The sequence below is a fragment of the Momordica charantia genome (assembly GCF_013281855.1).
Source record: "Momordica charantia cultivar OHB3-1 chromosome 8 unlocalized genomic scaffold, Mcharantia_2.0 BLBB01000008.1, whole genome shotgun sequence".
Classification (NCBI taxonomy): domain Eukaryota; kingdom Viridiplantae; phylum Streptophyta; class Magnoliopsida; order Cucurbitales; family Cucurbitaceae; genus Momordica; species Momordica charantia.
The window spans coordinates 32,846,748-32,860,568 of NW_028275166.1; the positions used below are offsets into that span (position 1 = coordinate 32,846,748).

Below are 13,821 nucleotides of genomic sequence, written 5' to 3' on the forward strand. Positions count from 1 at the left end.
GGATGTCGCTCAAAGTTTCTTTTTCCTTTTCGGAAAGATTGCTTTATTGCCTTTGGTAATTAAATTTGAGGTATGAAAATTGCTATAGTATTTTATATGCATAACATCTGTTATTGTTCTTGTTCTTGACATATAAATCTTGGATGGTTAAGGTTTATTTATCTAGGTGAGGAGCAAAAACTTCGTGAGGTTTTGTTGTTCCTCAGGTTTTTGTCGCAGGCTTGTTACTTTGTTATTTTGGAGGGAATTTGGCTCGAGAGAAATAATAGAACCTTTAAGGGGATTGAGAGATCTAAGTAGTATGTCTAGGAGCATATTAGACTTATACTTCCCTATAGGATTGATTTTTAAGGTTTTTTTTAATAATCAGTTAGGTATTTTTCTTTTGGTTTGGAATTTCTGAGGGCATCCTTGTGTCGAATTGGTCTTTTGTATGCTATTGTATATTCTTTCATTCATTTCTCTCAATGAAAGCTTGATTTCTCATTTTAAAAAAAGAAAGGAAAAATTTTTTGAGTTAAAAAGTTTGTGACCATGTATATTTGCCTAATTATTATGTAATTTTCAAAATCACTTGGCGAGTTAAAATACGCACTATATTCTTTAATCTTTTTCCATAGATTAGATTGCAGGAGTCTTCAGTCTTTCATGTTCAAGAGTTCCTATGGAATGATATGCAAAAATATTGAAAACCCAAATTATTTCTAATCATACATTCTCCAAGGGATGGTAATTGCAAACGACTCTCTTAATAATGTTCTAAAGATCGTGCTAACAACACAACGTAAGATGCTCACATTGTGGCAATAAATAAATAATAAGGAAATAGGATTGGAGAATGTTTCTTTCTAGCTATGAAATAAGAAGGAAATTAAAAAAAATAAAAAATTCTAGTGAGGTGGCCGAGTTGGCATACTTTTAAATTTTAATGGGCCCATGTTCTGAAATGTACTATGAGTAAGTTTTGGGACGTGTGGGGTTGGTATGTTCTCGATTTAATGATTGTACATATCCAACTTATTAAATTAAAATCTTTGTCAAATCATCACTTCATGAAGAATGAAATTGGAACTACTAAAAAATCTGAGATCAGTTTGAAAAACGATAAAAACAATTGAAACAAAATTATATATTTAAGTTATTGATAACTAAGGAGTGGAGCAGCCACAGCAATATGAAGAAAAATCAATATGATTTGCCAAGTATCAAGGAGATGAACTTTAATTTCTGTAAACAAGTCATGTTTGAAGGAAACCGTCTTTTGGAGTTGCTAAACAAGTCTGCTTAAAAAAGGGGAAAAAGAAGCTACATTAACTATAGACAGTGCTAATTTCTAGTCAGTTCTTCTACCTATAAAAGCAAAGAGAGAACGAAATGACATTTTAAACTGGACCTGATTGTGTTGATTGAAGCTTTCATGGTGCAGAAGTTCTTCTCCTTGGAAATTCCATGGCAGAAACTGGTATTAACTTGGAGACCCATCCAATTGGCCAAGACAAAGCAGCAATGCCAATGCATGATCCCCACTGGCTCCAATTTAACCTCTCAGTATTGGCAAACCTTCCCAGAAGCTCCACCATTATCACTTGAAAAGCAATGGTTATTGCAATTATTGCCAAAAAGAGCTTGCTTCTGTGTAATCCTTCGAATATGTTCTTCTTCTCCAGCTTCCTTGCATTGAACTCATTGAAGATTTGGCACAGAACAAAAGTGTTGAAGATGAGCGTGCTTTTTACCCTTTCATTCACATTGAAGATGGATCTTCCTTTGAATTCCAAAACCAGCAGGACTGTCACCTGATACACAGCCTGAGCAATGAGGTTCCTCCACATGACTTTGGTTACCAATGGCTCGGATCTCCCGACTGGCGTTTTCAGCATGAGATCGTTGGTGGGTCGCTCTGTGGCTAAGGCTAAAGCTCCCACTGTGTCCATTATGAGGTTCACCCACAGTAGCTGAACTGCAGTTAGGGGGACTTTACCGGAAGAGACGGCAGCGATGAAGTTGACAACAAGTGCAGCAACATTCACGGTTAGCTGAAATTGAATGAACTTCTGAATGTTGTTGTAAACGCATCTTCCCCATTTCAAGACGGTCACTACTGACGTGAAGTTATCGTCCAAGATGACTATGTCCGAGCTCTCCTTTGCCACTTCAGTTCCTTGAATCCCCATGGAAAGGCCAATGTCTGCCTCGTGAAGAGCAGGGGCGTCGTTTGTGCCATCACCAGTGACTGCCACCACATGGCCCTGATTCTTCAAGCACTGTACCATGAGAAGTTTGTCGAATGGGGAAGATCTAGCCATCACTCGGATTCTACCAACCCTTTCCAATCTCTCCTCAGGTGTGTAGTTTCTAAATTCTTTGCCCTCTACTACAACTTCACTACTCAAATCATCATTGAGATCAAGTATACCGCATTCAATTGCTATGGCTGTTGCTGTGTGCAGATTATCACCTGTTACCATTTTTATGTTCACTCCAGCAGCTCTACATGATTCTACCGCTGCTCTAACTCCTGGCCTGCAAGGATCCTTCAAACCCACAATCCCCAGTAATGTCAATCCCGATTCGTCGAGTTTTGCAGGAGTCTCTAGATTTTGATCTTCTCCATTCGTCTTGTGGGCAAAGGCTATGCATCGCAGACTTTTCTCTGCCATGGTTGTGATTATAGCAACAAGGCGCCTTCTTCCTTCATCATCGATGGCTCTAACTGTTCCTTGTCTCTCGTAACAATACGAACACATGGCTAATATCATCTCTGCCGCTCCCTTCCAGTGTGTATGTATAAGCCTCTCACCGTATTGTCTCGTCAAAACCCCGCTCCTCTTTTTCTCTGAATTGAAAGTCTCCACTTGGATTATCTCATGATGCTTCTTCAGTTCATCTAAGTTCAAATCCAGGTCAAAAACCGCCCAAGATAGTATCGCTTTCTCGGTCGGACTCCCGAATATTTCTGGTAGCAATGAAGAAGAAGTTGGCTGTCTTTGAACACTACCAGCTGTGTTCAGTCCAATTGCTTGGTGCAGAACTTCAACAACTTTGGCTTCAATCGTAGAAGAGGAATATCTGTCTATTTCATCTGCCCCAATCCAGAACTCAGTCACTTTCATCTCATTCAAAGTGAGGGTGCCTGTTTTGTCCGTACAAATTGTTGTAGCGGAGCCCATGGTCTCACAAGCGGAGAGTTTTCTAACCATTGCATTATCCGCCATCATCTTTTTCATGGAGTAAGCTAAAGTTAAAGTAACAGCAAGAGGCAAACCTTCGGGAATCGCCACCACAACGATCGTAACAGCAGCAGCAACCATGCCGAGAACCGCATTCATCACGCTGTTGAATGATGTCTTGCTTCCATTGAACTCCTTGGTGCTCCCGGTGAAGTAGCGAAGCAATAGAACAAGAAGAACAAGCACGGCGACCGTCAGCCCGAGCTTCCCAACGACGGCGGTCATCTTGTTCAAGCGCGCTTGTAATGGAGTAAGCTCATTAACTTCCTCCCTTATTGAGCTCATCATCTCTCCCCAGGCCGTGTTCATTCCCACAGAAGTAACCATCATCACACCAAATCCATCGCTCACTTTTGTTCCCGATAGCAGAAACGGATTAGTCCCTAGATTTACTTCAACGTGTTCGCTCTCTCCGTTCATGCTCGACTCGTCGACTTTCAGCGAATGCCCCTCGAGAAACACTCCGTCGGCCGGAACCTGATCGCCGATTTTCAACCGCACGACATCTCCAACCACGACCTCGAATATCGAAACTGGTTTTCGTCGACCGGCTCTCACGACATCAATTTTGATGTCGTCTCTCTCGTCGGAAAGCTTCTCGAACTGTCTCGACTGGTTGAAGTTGCTCACAGCGGAAACCACCACCACCAGAAATATGGCGATCACAATGCTGCCGCCGTCGTACCATCCATCGTCCCAACCGTGCTGCTTAATTCCAAATCCTAAAGAAAGCGCTGCACAGATCAAGAGAATGATAATCGTAGTGTCCTTGAACGCTTCGATCACGAAACTGAGGAAGCTTCTGCCATGGAGCTTCGGATATGTGTTGGCTCCGAAAGCGTTTCTTCTGGCAATTAGGTCATCATCAGTTGCACTAATTCCGCCATTGGCACTGGTTTCCAGAAGAGCTGCCAATCCTTCAACACCTCCAAATCGATCCAAACAATCAGAATCCTTCTCCCTCACCATCTCGCTCAGAACTTCCCGATCGACGTCGGAAAACGCCGCCATGCACGACAGCTCGCCGCAATCCGTGCTATCACCATCGTTCAGTGGCACATCAACAGCAACGTAAGAGAGCGAGCGCAAGAGGCCGCCGGACTTGCGCCGGCCGCCGACTTTCTTCGACAGAGAAATGAGAACTCTGGTGAAACAAATCGCCGCGAAGGCCATCCTCCACCGCCGTTTGTGATTTTTTGCCATAGACGATCGTTCCTCATGGTTTACGATCACCATTTCATCATTTTTCCTGTATCTCAACGCCATTGATGCAACCAAAGATGAACAAATGACGAAAACACAGGGAGAACAAAGAGAAATCGATATTGTAAACGCATTGGATTGAAGAAACCATTAATCTGCTCTTATAAGGAAAAAGATTAAGCCAAACGAAGCTTCAGTGAAGCTTCCTTGGGCTTTGGAAATGGTTTCTGTTTTAGGGTTTTACAATTAAAAGGAATGTTTCATAGTTTATGGTAATTTTCTTTAAAATCAAATATTTTGAATCAAATTTGGTTGTTATTATGAAGTTAATATGTAAGCTTCACTGTAGCTTCCTTGAATCGGTTTCTTTGTTTTAGGGTTCGTTTTACATGTTTAAGAATTAATTGAATGTTTGATTGTTTATGGTAATTTTTTTAAAACCAAATATTTTGGGTAAAATATGGTTGTTATTATAAAATTAATATGTAAGTTCGTCGAAACTTCGCTAAAACTTCTATTGTTTCTGTTCATCTCAAACTATTTAAGGATCACTTAGTATGATTTCTAGACTGTTTTGTAAGTAAAGACTAGTCAATTTAAAATATCGATCTTTCCGTTTGAATTTGTCAACCTCCCTCACAAAGGACGAAATAAGAGTAGTTAGGTCAATTTGAGTATAGCTAAGACATATTTCTCGAATAAAAAGTTGAAGGGTAGATTACCTTCTACCCAACTTATTTTGAATCTTACTACCCCACTTGTTGCATAACTCAAAAAACTAACAAACTATTTTAGACATTGATTTTTTAAAGACTATTTTAGGTGTCGATTTGAATTTATTACCTTTCTTAATTTTGAAGGTTGATCTCCAACTCCATATTTACGGAGCTTTAAGGAAAAAAAAAAAGCTATATTTGACTTTCTTACTATATTTTTTTTCACTAAATTACTTTCTTATTTGTTTAATAATTTTGCATTCGGCAGGAGATTCAAACTTACGGTCTCTTACATGTCGGCTAAGATAAGTTTACGTTGATTATCAATAAATTACTTAACACCTACTTAATAATATAGGTATTTTATTTTTGTTCATTTAATTATTTGATGAGTAGATATCTACGTGGAAAGGCTACTTAAAATCATAGGTAATTAAGTTAGTCATTAGAGTTCTGAAATCAATTGAGATTTTCTTTAAATAGGTAACGAATAAAGTTAAAAGAAAATTATTTTGTTGTGAAAAGGATAAAAGGAAATTTCTAAGAACTTTCATTCTAGATAGTAAAAGGAAGGAACTGAATTCTGAGAGAATTAGTTCAAAATGCTATATCCTTATTTGGAATTTGGAATAAGATACACCATCTCGACTTTTGGAGCCGTGATTCGAACTTAACAATCTTTTATCCTATTTGTTGAGGTCAAAATGCTCGAAATAATTTTATCGTTAAAATAAGTGACGAAATTAATTAGAGTTTTAACGTCAACTTGAGTATAGTTCAAGTGGTTAAGAAACATTTTACGACAAAAAAAAAACAGACCAATAACATTTGTATCTTTTAAATGTCTTTTTTTTCCTTCTATGCACGACAATTGTTAAATGTATGACAACTAAGAGAAATGCAAAAATAGATAATATGAATGACAACTAAGAGAAATGTAAAAATACATAATATTTTTTTGTTAAAAATAACTAGCTAGAAGCTAAGTTTTATCCCTAACACTTATCTCCAACTGAGCAAGAATCTTTATATTGACCACGATTCAAAATTTGACAACTATTTAATATTTAAAATAATGAAAATAAATATCTACGCTCTTTTCCTTCTTCTATTTCCATCTATATGTGTTAAAAAGTAAAAACACAACGGTGATAGTACTGATCAATCACGAGGTAAGTATTATTCAACTTTAAATACTGTATAAAAGTAATGTTAAAATTTATAGTCACTTTTAAAACAAAATTTTGGTTTAATAAGTTATATTTTAAGTTCATATATCTCTATTTATTCTCTCTATTATCAAATAAAAACTATATATAATTTAACTCAAACCAAAATAGTAATGGAACACCAAACTTTATATTCATACTTTGAATTTTTTACTTGGTCATAAATATTTTTTAAAACTTGTTAGGCTAGCGATACGTACCAAATATGCACGACTTTGATCGATTTTAATACTCTTTATAATCGTTTTTTTATAGGTTAAAAATCAAGAATGATTTAACGCTTTTGAGTAATTGAGTTTTAAAAGGAATTTAACACTTACTTTGTTAAATATAATGCAAATATTTAATAATAAAGATAAAAGTACTTTTATGCCAATTTTAATAACTAGAATAAAAATATTTACAAGGATACAAATTTCTACTATTGTAATATATATTTTTATGTTTCCATGATGGGAAGCATTATATGATGTCATTGTTCCTCGTACATATTTAATACTTTGTTATTATTATTTGGTATATTTAATACTTTATTAGCATTGACTCTAATTGACTAGAAATATATTTTTTTGTATCTTACATGATAGCCATAGGTCTTGTTTCCACTGCAATGTTTCTAAGTCAAGTAAACTTGAAATTCTTGCTATTTAAGATAAATATTCCACCCATTTACATTTAAAAAATTATTTTTATTGGGAAAAGGATGAAAGAAAATTTCTAAGAAATTTCCCTCATTCATGGACATGCAAGGAATAAGTTCAAAACTTATCTCCTTATTTGGAACAATCCCATCTCCAACAATTTACCTCCCAATGTGCTAGCAAGAATATTTTTTTGTTGACCAAAATTTTCATAATTATTTATTTTTGGAAAAGAAAATTCTCTTCTCTCTTATTTTTCATTCTTTTATCTTTCTAGTCAACAAATCAAGAATCTAACTATCTAACTAGAAACTAGAAGGCGGGGTTACAACCAATCCAATAGTATTTCTTAAAGAAAAAAAAGACTATTTCAAACCTATGACCTCTTACACGATGTGGAAATATCTTAACTGTTAAGATATAGTACAACATGTAGAGGTATCTTAACTGGTTGATCTATATCGAGTAGGTATATTGTCTAATTTGTTCATTTAATTTGAGAGTAGATATCTACGTGGAAAGATTATTTAAAATCATAGTTAATTCAGTTAGGGGTTAGAGTTTTGAAATTAATTGAGGTTTTCTTTAAATATTTAATGAATAAATTAATGAAAAATTATTTTTATTGTGAAAAGGACATAAGGAAATTTCTAAGAACTTTCATCCTAGGGCTGTAAATGGAAGGAACTTAATTGCAAGTTGGGAAGTTCATAATGCTATTATCCTTATTTTTGATGTCTTTTGCATGAAAAAAGAGAAAAAAAAATTTGTTTGACGTATCGGTCACATAAGTGACTTTTAAATGCGACATTTCTTTATTATTGTATTTTACTATTATATTTAAATTTGAGATTTATTTGAATTATGCTATTTTTTTTTATTAAAATTTAAACTCTCTGCTATACATTTGTAACTACATATTTATTTTATGTTAAATGCATGTAAATTATGTTGTTTCTCTTTCGAATTTGCCACAGTTTATTAAAAAAATTAGTTAATGTACTCTTTATGATCATCTTACCACGGTTTATTCAAAGATTAGTTATGTAGTCTTATAACGACAGTTGAATAGATAAATACTAGTTGATTTAAAATATTCATTTTGAGTTTGAACTTTTCCACGTGTTCAAATAAAAAGAGAATGGTTAAAAGATACAACTTTAAGGATAATACTTATCTTATCTTGTGTACTAAGTATGAATTTTTCGATGTCACCATCACTCAAAATTTGACAATTATTTATCTTTTTAAGAAAATGAAATAAAAAAATCGCTCCTTCCTATCTCCCATGTTTCAAAATAAAATATGATAGCAGAAGTTTTTTTTTATTTATTTACTAAAGAAAATAAAACAAATATTCCTATTTGTCAATTTAGGGTTTCACTTTCGATTTCTATTTTGTTTTCTTTCAGTCCCTCATGCCGTCGGACTCTCTCCTCATTCTCTATTCTTTCTCTCTCGTTCGTTGCCTCAGCCGCTCGTCGTCCTCCACCATCAGCCTCGTCGAACCGCCCCCCTCCCCCCCCCCACCGCTTCGCCTTCACCGTCGCCCTCCGCCATCGCCCTCCTTGCCGCAAAAGGATACAGTATTATAAAAAAAAGAAAAAAAAAAGAGTCGGTTAAACCGAAAAACCGACCGATCGAACCGATCGGTCGGTCGATTGGCGCCTTGGTCGATTTCAACGAGGTCGGCCAAAAACCGATCCCGACCGACCGTTGCTCAGCCCTATTCAACTTTTAAGACAAAATTTTGGTTTAATAAGTTATATTTTAAGCTTATATCTATTTTTAAAAATATATAATTTAACTTAAACTTTTTATTCTTTTCCTATGGACGAGGATGAGCACTTTGAATTTTTTACTTCACCATGAATATTTAATAAAACTGATAAGGTGTCCCAAATTTTACACCATTAAATTTTGTTTGTTTATTTTTTTTTTTTTAAGAATCTCCTCGGCGATTCCTCGATTTTAATATTTTTGTAATCGCTTTTTAACTATCTCTAACACCTTTTAATAGTAATATTGAGTGTTAACAAGGCAACTTAACACTTATTTTAATTTGTAAAATATTATGCAAATATTTAATAATAAAGATAAAAAATAATTTTATGTAAATTTTAATACGATACAAGTTTCTATTATTGTAATAGATATTTGTATGTTTCCTTAATGGAAAGCAATATATATATATTCATAACGTAACAATAATACTACCTCATATATATTTAATACTTTTTTTTGTTGGAATATATATTTAATACTTTGTTATTATTATTATTCTTCAATAATGATATATTTATTAATTTATTAATATTAACTCTAATTGACTAGAAATATATTTTTGTATTCTACACGAATAGGGCCATAGGTCATGTTTCCATTAGAAACATTCTAAGTCAAGTAAAAAACTTTTAAAAAAATAATCAGTATAATTTGGAAAACATAGGTCATGTTCAACACTTATCTCCTAAATCGGTTCATAATTATTTATTTTAGGAAAAAAAAAATCTCTCATCTCTCTATTTTTTTTTTAATTTTTTTTCTCTCTTTCTTATCAACAAATAAAGCATTAATTAATTAGAAAGTGGTTGTCACGGCTAATTAAGAGTAGGTAGGTGTAGTTGCAACTAATCGAATAATGCTTCTTATCAAGAAGTGTTCCAAGTCATTTGATTATGTATTATTCATCGAGAAATTAAAGATATCTAAAAAACAAATTTAAATCTTGTTTTGATTCTTACTTAGTTCTTAATTTTTAGAATGTCTATATTTTAAAGTGTTTGAGGTTGTTTTTTTTTATAATATTTTTATCCTTATCATTTTGCCATAGATCTACCGATAATGTGACAAAACCATATTGTTTAACTTCATTGACATGGGAACGTTAGAATATCACAATTTTTTAGCATCCAAATCTCTTTATTGTTGCACCTTCAGGTGTTGGCGCAGTGGCAAGGGATTTGGGTGTTGACATCCAAGATCCAAGTTCGAGCCCTCCTGTATCTCGAAGTCAAAAAAAAAAAAAACCTCTTTGACTTTAATTTTCTTGAGGAATATTTCCTATGTGAGCTTGGTACTAATTGATAAGGAAGTTTCCTTTTTGCCCTTTTTGTTGCTTTGGTTTGGATAAAGGAATGGAAACATCATCTGGGTGGTTGAAGAATTCACTGAAAAAATTACATCCATTTTTCCTTCTCGTTTCAAATACATGTTTTTGAGGAGTTTATATCATGCTAAATTGGATGAAATATTTTACACAAATTAAATAGAAAGTACTTAAGTTCTTATCCGTGAGTGAGGAAGTACATTAAAAATAATTTGTCTTTGCATTTCTCTCTTAATTGTCAAATATTAAATATCGATCGTGATCTAAAAATTTTCTAAATTAAATTAATTAAAAAGTTCTAAGAGGCGTTTATCATTGCTATTATATTTTGTTAAACCACCCTTTGGAACAAAAAAATTTAAAATAAAAGATTCTTAATTGACATCCTTTCTACTAAAAGGATGTCTAAAGTCTATCCTTGATCGATAGAGATTTTTATTTATTTATTATTTTTTCTTTAATTCTGACATGTAAGGTAAAAGTCGGAACCTTGCTCACTTTTTTATCGATAAATATATATTTTACCTAGTTGAGCCATGTTGAATAATATAGAAGAACTTAACTTCCCATCATCTTAAAAACCGCGAATGAAATTGATGTTATTTTTGTTATTTAATTATAACATTTGGAAGCCCTGAGTAAGACATATATACTTGACTGCTAGGAGGTTTAATTTGATCATTAATCTCTCTTGATCTAACTAAAGATGTGCTCGGAGATTTTACTATTAATTATTTTCCCCAACAAATCCATAATAATTTAAAAAAAAAACATTTTAAATATTAATGATCAAACAATGAGCATCATTCTAACAAATTCTTCATAGTTAACAAGACCATCACCATCTAAATCTGCATCTTTGATCATTTGCTCAACCTCATCATCTGTGAGTCTCTCAATCAGGTTCATCATCACTGCCTTCAACTAAAAAACAAATTTATATATTTATATGAAAATTTTCATCAATAATAATTATTATTACTTGAATATATTACCCTCAAATTCTCATATTGTTGCCGATCAAGAGGTTGTGAATTTGATCCCCTCACCCTTACTTGTACTAAAAAAAACTTCCATATTGTTAGCAAAATTGAAAATTATACCACAATATGGTTTTTTTTTTTAGTTTTATTTCTTTGATGAGATGCTTTTCCAAAATAGAAAAAAAGCAATCAATTATATCTTTCGTTTGATTTATTTATTGAGATCAATAACATGTGCGGGTGGGAATTCGAACATTCGAATTTTTGGTCGGAGGTATATACCTCAATTAGTTGAGCTATGGGAAGATATTTTTTTCTAAATTTTGTAAATCATTAGAATATTAGAAATTATTTTCATAATATTGGGGTATGATTTACAAATTAGACAAACTATGAGGTGCAATGTGCAATTATCAATATTCATGATCAAATAAATTAGGAGTAATAATGTACCTCAAAAGGAGATATATACCCATCTTGGTCCTTGTCAAAAACTTTGAAAGTTTCTCTAAGCTCTCCTTCTAATTCACATTCCTATATATAATAACAAAAGAAGGAAGAAGAAACATTAAAGTCTATTTTTATTTTTATTTAATTATGTTGTTGAAAAATAAGATTGTTTAGGAATTAATTTTTTCTGTGTTTTGCTTCTACAAATTTTTAGAACTCGGTTAAATTTATCATATATATAATACAATTTGAAAAAAAAAAATGATAATAACTAACCTTTTTTTTTAGTCCATGTGTCCAAATAAGAAGGCTATTTATACCTATGTTTTCTTTATTATTTTCTTGAATAGATTTTTTTTAAGACAAAAGTACCATTTTAGCCTTTGTAATTTGAATTCCAAATTTAGTTTCTTTACTTTGAATAAACATTAAAATTGGTCTTCATCGTAAATTTGGAATTAATTTTTGTCCAATTTATCTAAAGGCACGTTTGGCAGCGTTTTTCCTATTTCTATTTTTTCATTTTTAATAAAGAGAAATAAATTGCATTACCCCAACATGATGTATTCAACTATGATAAAATGATCTTTTTATTTATTTTTTAGAACAAATTGGAAAGGAAAACAAGAAGAAAAGAAAAAACTTGTTTTGGTTGTTTCCAAAAATTTCTATACAATTTCGAGAATGTTCCCAAAAAGTGAAAAACGGTTAATTGCAAAATGCTTAAAATTTCTTAAAAAAAAAAGAAAAGGAAACGAGAAACACGGAACTGCAACGTTACCAAACGGGCTATAAATTACCTTCATTTTTGTGACCATAAGATTCAAGAACTCCCCAAATTCAATGGTTCCATTCCCATCAACATCAACTTCATTGACCATAATCTTCAGCTCTTTTTCAGTAGGGTTTACATCCAATGATCTCATTGCCATACCCAACTCTTCAATGGTGATGCACCCTAACCCCAAAAATCACACACAAACATAATTCATGAAAATCAAATATAAGATTATCATCTCAAAAGATAAAAGGTTCAAAATAATTCCCCCAAAAAAACAACGTCGCGTGTCGAGAAGAAGAATCGAAGAATCAAAAGAGGACGAGGACGAGGACGAGGAATACATACCGTCGCAGTCTTGGTCTAGCATGGAAAAAGCTTCTTCAAATTCTGCAACCTGTGTTTCAGACAACTCCATTCTGAAAAATGTATAAATTTAATTAGAATTGCAAAATGTGAAGCAACCTTTGGAATATATATACTCGAGGAAGTATGAATTAGAGGGGCAATTAACTTCAAGAGTTGCATAATTTTCCAATGGTTGAAAAAAAAAAAAAAAAAAACTTCTGTTGTATTTTGTCAAAGTTGATTGGGGAAACTTTTGAGAATCTGTGGAATTCGTACCAATGACCAAAGAAACTGAGAAATATTAATTTTCTGCATTTTTGTCATTTTTTTGGTTCGAAATTTTTGTTTTCTCTTTTCTATTCATTCTTTAACCATACGACACGATGAATTAAAACAAAAAGTACATGTATCTATATTTAGTTTTTCTACTAAATAATTTATAAATAATGAAAAAGGTTTCAAATAGTTTTTTATGCAAATTAAAATATAGGAAATATGAATTTTTTAAAACATGGAGACTTAAAGTATGAAAAATTACAAACTAGAACAGTAGGACATTGAAATGCGAATTCAAGCCACACCCTAATCCTAAATAAAAAATAAGATACTCCCATTTTTTTTTTCGAAATTTATTTTAAAAAATAATTTACAAATTCAGGTGAGATTTATATATATATATATAAAACTTTCTAAATAAGACTAAAAAGTTATTAGTCGCTGTGAGGGCTAACTTTTTTGTTTTTAAAATTAGGCTATATATGATATGAAAAAACACTTTTAAAAAGTAGATAAGAAAATAAAGAAATAATTAGTACGAAAATTTAATTATTTTAAAATAGGAGATTAAAATTAAATTTTCATACAAACCTCTAAATATTTGTTTACAGAAAAATTATGCCAAAACTAAAGTTTGTACTTTGAAAAGAAGTAGAATTTGCACACCCTTTATTGGCTCTATTGCAAATTTGAAAACTAGAAGTCTTAATGGGCTAAGGATTTTGTGTTCGAAAATTTGTCATGATGTGTTGAAAAATCAAGTTGAATTTCCATTCAACAAAAAAAAAAAATGTTGAAGTGGAAATTGTCATATAAATAATTAATAGATGTCACTTCACTATAATGACCTAGATTGCC

The 13,821-nt window shown here is 32.5% G+C and overlaps 1 protein-coding gene and 1 pseudogene across 2 annotated transcripts; both read right to left on the bottom strand.

The window, feature by feature from the left end:
- Positions 1 to 1,171: 1,171 nt before the first annotated feature.
- On the bottom strand, positions 1,172 to 4,684 carry LOC111012979 (putative calcium-transporting ATPase 13, plasma membrane-type pseudogene; annotated as a pseudogene). Its single transcript, XR_015793257.1, has 2 exons — positions 1,394 to 4,684; positions 1,172 to 1,280 (listed from the first exon to the last, which is right to left on the bottom strand). The product of XR_015793257.1 is annotated as a putative calcium-transporting ATPase 13, plasma membrane-type pseudogene (transcript).
- Positions 4,685 to 10,702: 6,018 nt separating this feature from the next.
- LOC111013084 (calmodulin) lies at positions 10,703 to 12,829 on the bottom strand. Its single transcript, XM_022287453.2, has 4 exons — positions 12,688 to 12,829; positions 12,362 to 12,519; positions 11,565 to 11,645; positions 10,703 to 11,052 (listed from the first exon to the last, which is right to left on the bottom strand). Exons 1-4 carry the CDS (start codon positions 12,755 to 12,757, stop codon positions 10,918 to 10,920), a joined length of 444 nt encoding a protein of 147 aa, XP_022143145.1. The 5' UTR covers positions 12,758 to 12,829; the 3' UTR covers positions 10,703 to 10,917.
- Positions 12,830 to 13,821: the final 992 nt, after the last annotated feature.

What these genes read in the sequence shown, in the direction of transcription:
- LOC111013084 (XM_022287453.2), bottom strand. Translation starts at nt 12,757, where the DNA reads ATGGAGTTGTCTGAAACACAGGTTGCAGAATTTGAAGAAGCTTTTTCC. An exon ending in GCTAGACCAAGACTGCGACG is followed by an intron (nt 12,520 to 12,687) that starts GTATGTATTCCT and finishes TTTTGGGGTTAG; the next exon opens with GGTGCATCACCATTGAAGAG. An exon ending in GGTATATATCTCCTTTTGAG is followed by an intron (nt 11,053 to 11,564) that starts GTACATTATTAC and finishes TTTGTTTTTTAG; the next exon opens with TTGAAGGCAGTGATGATGAA.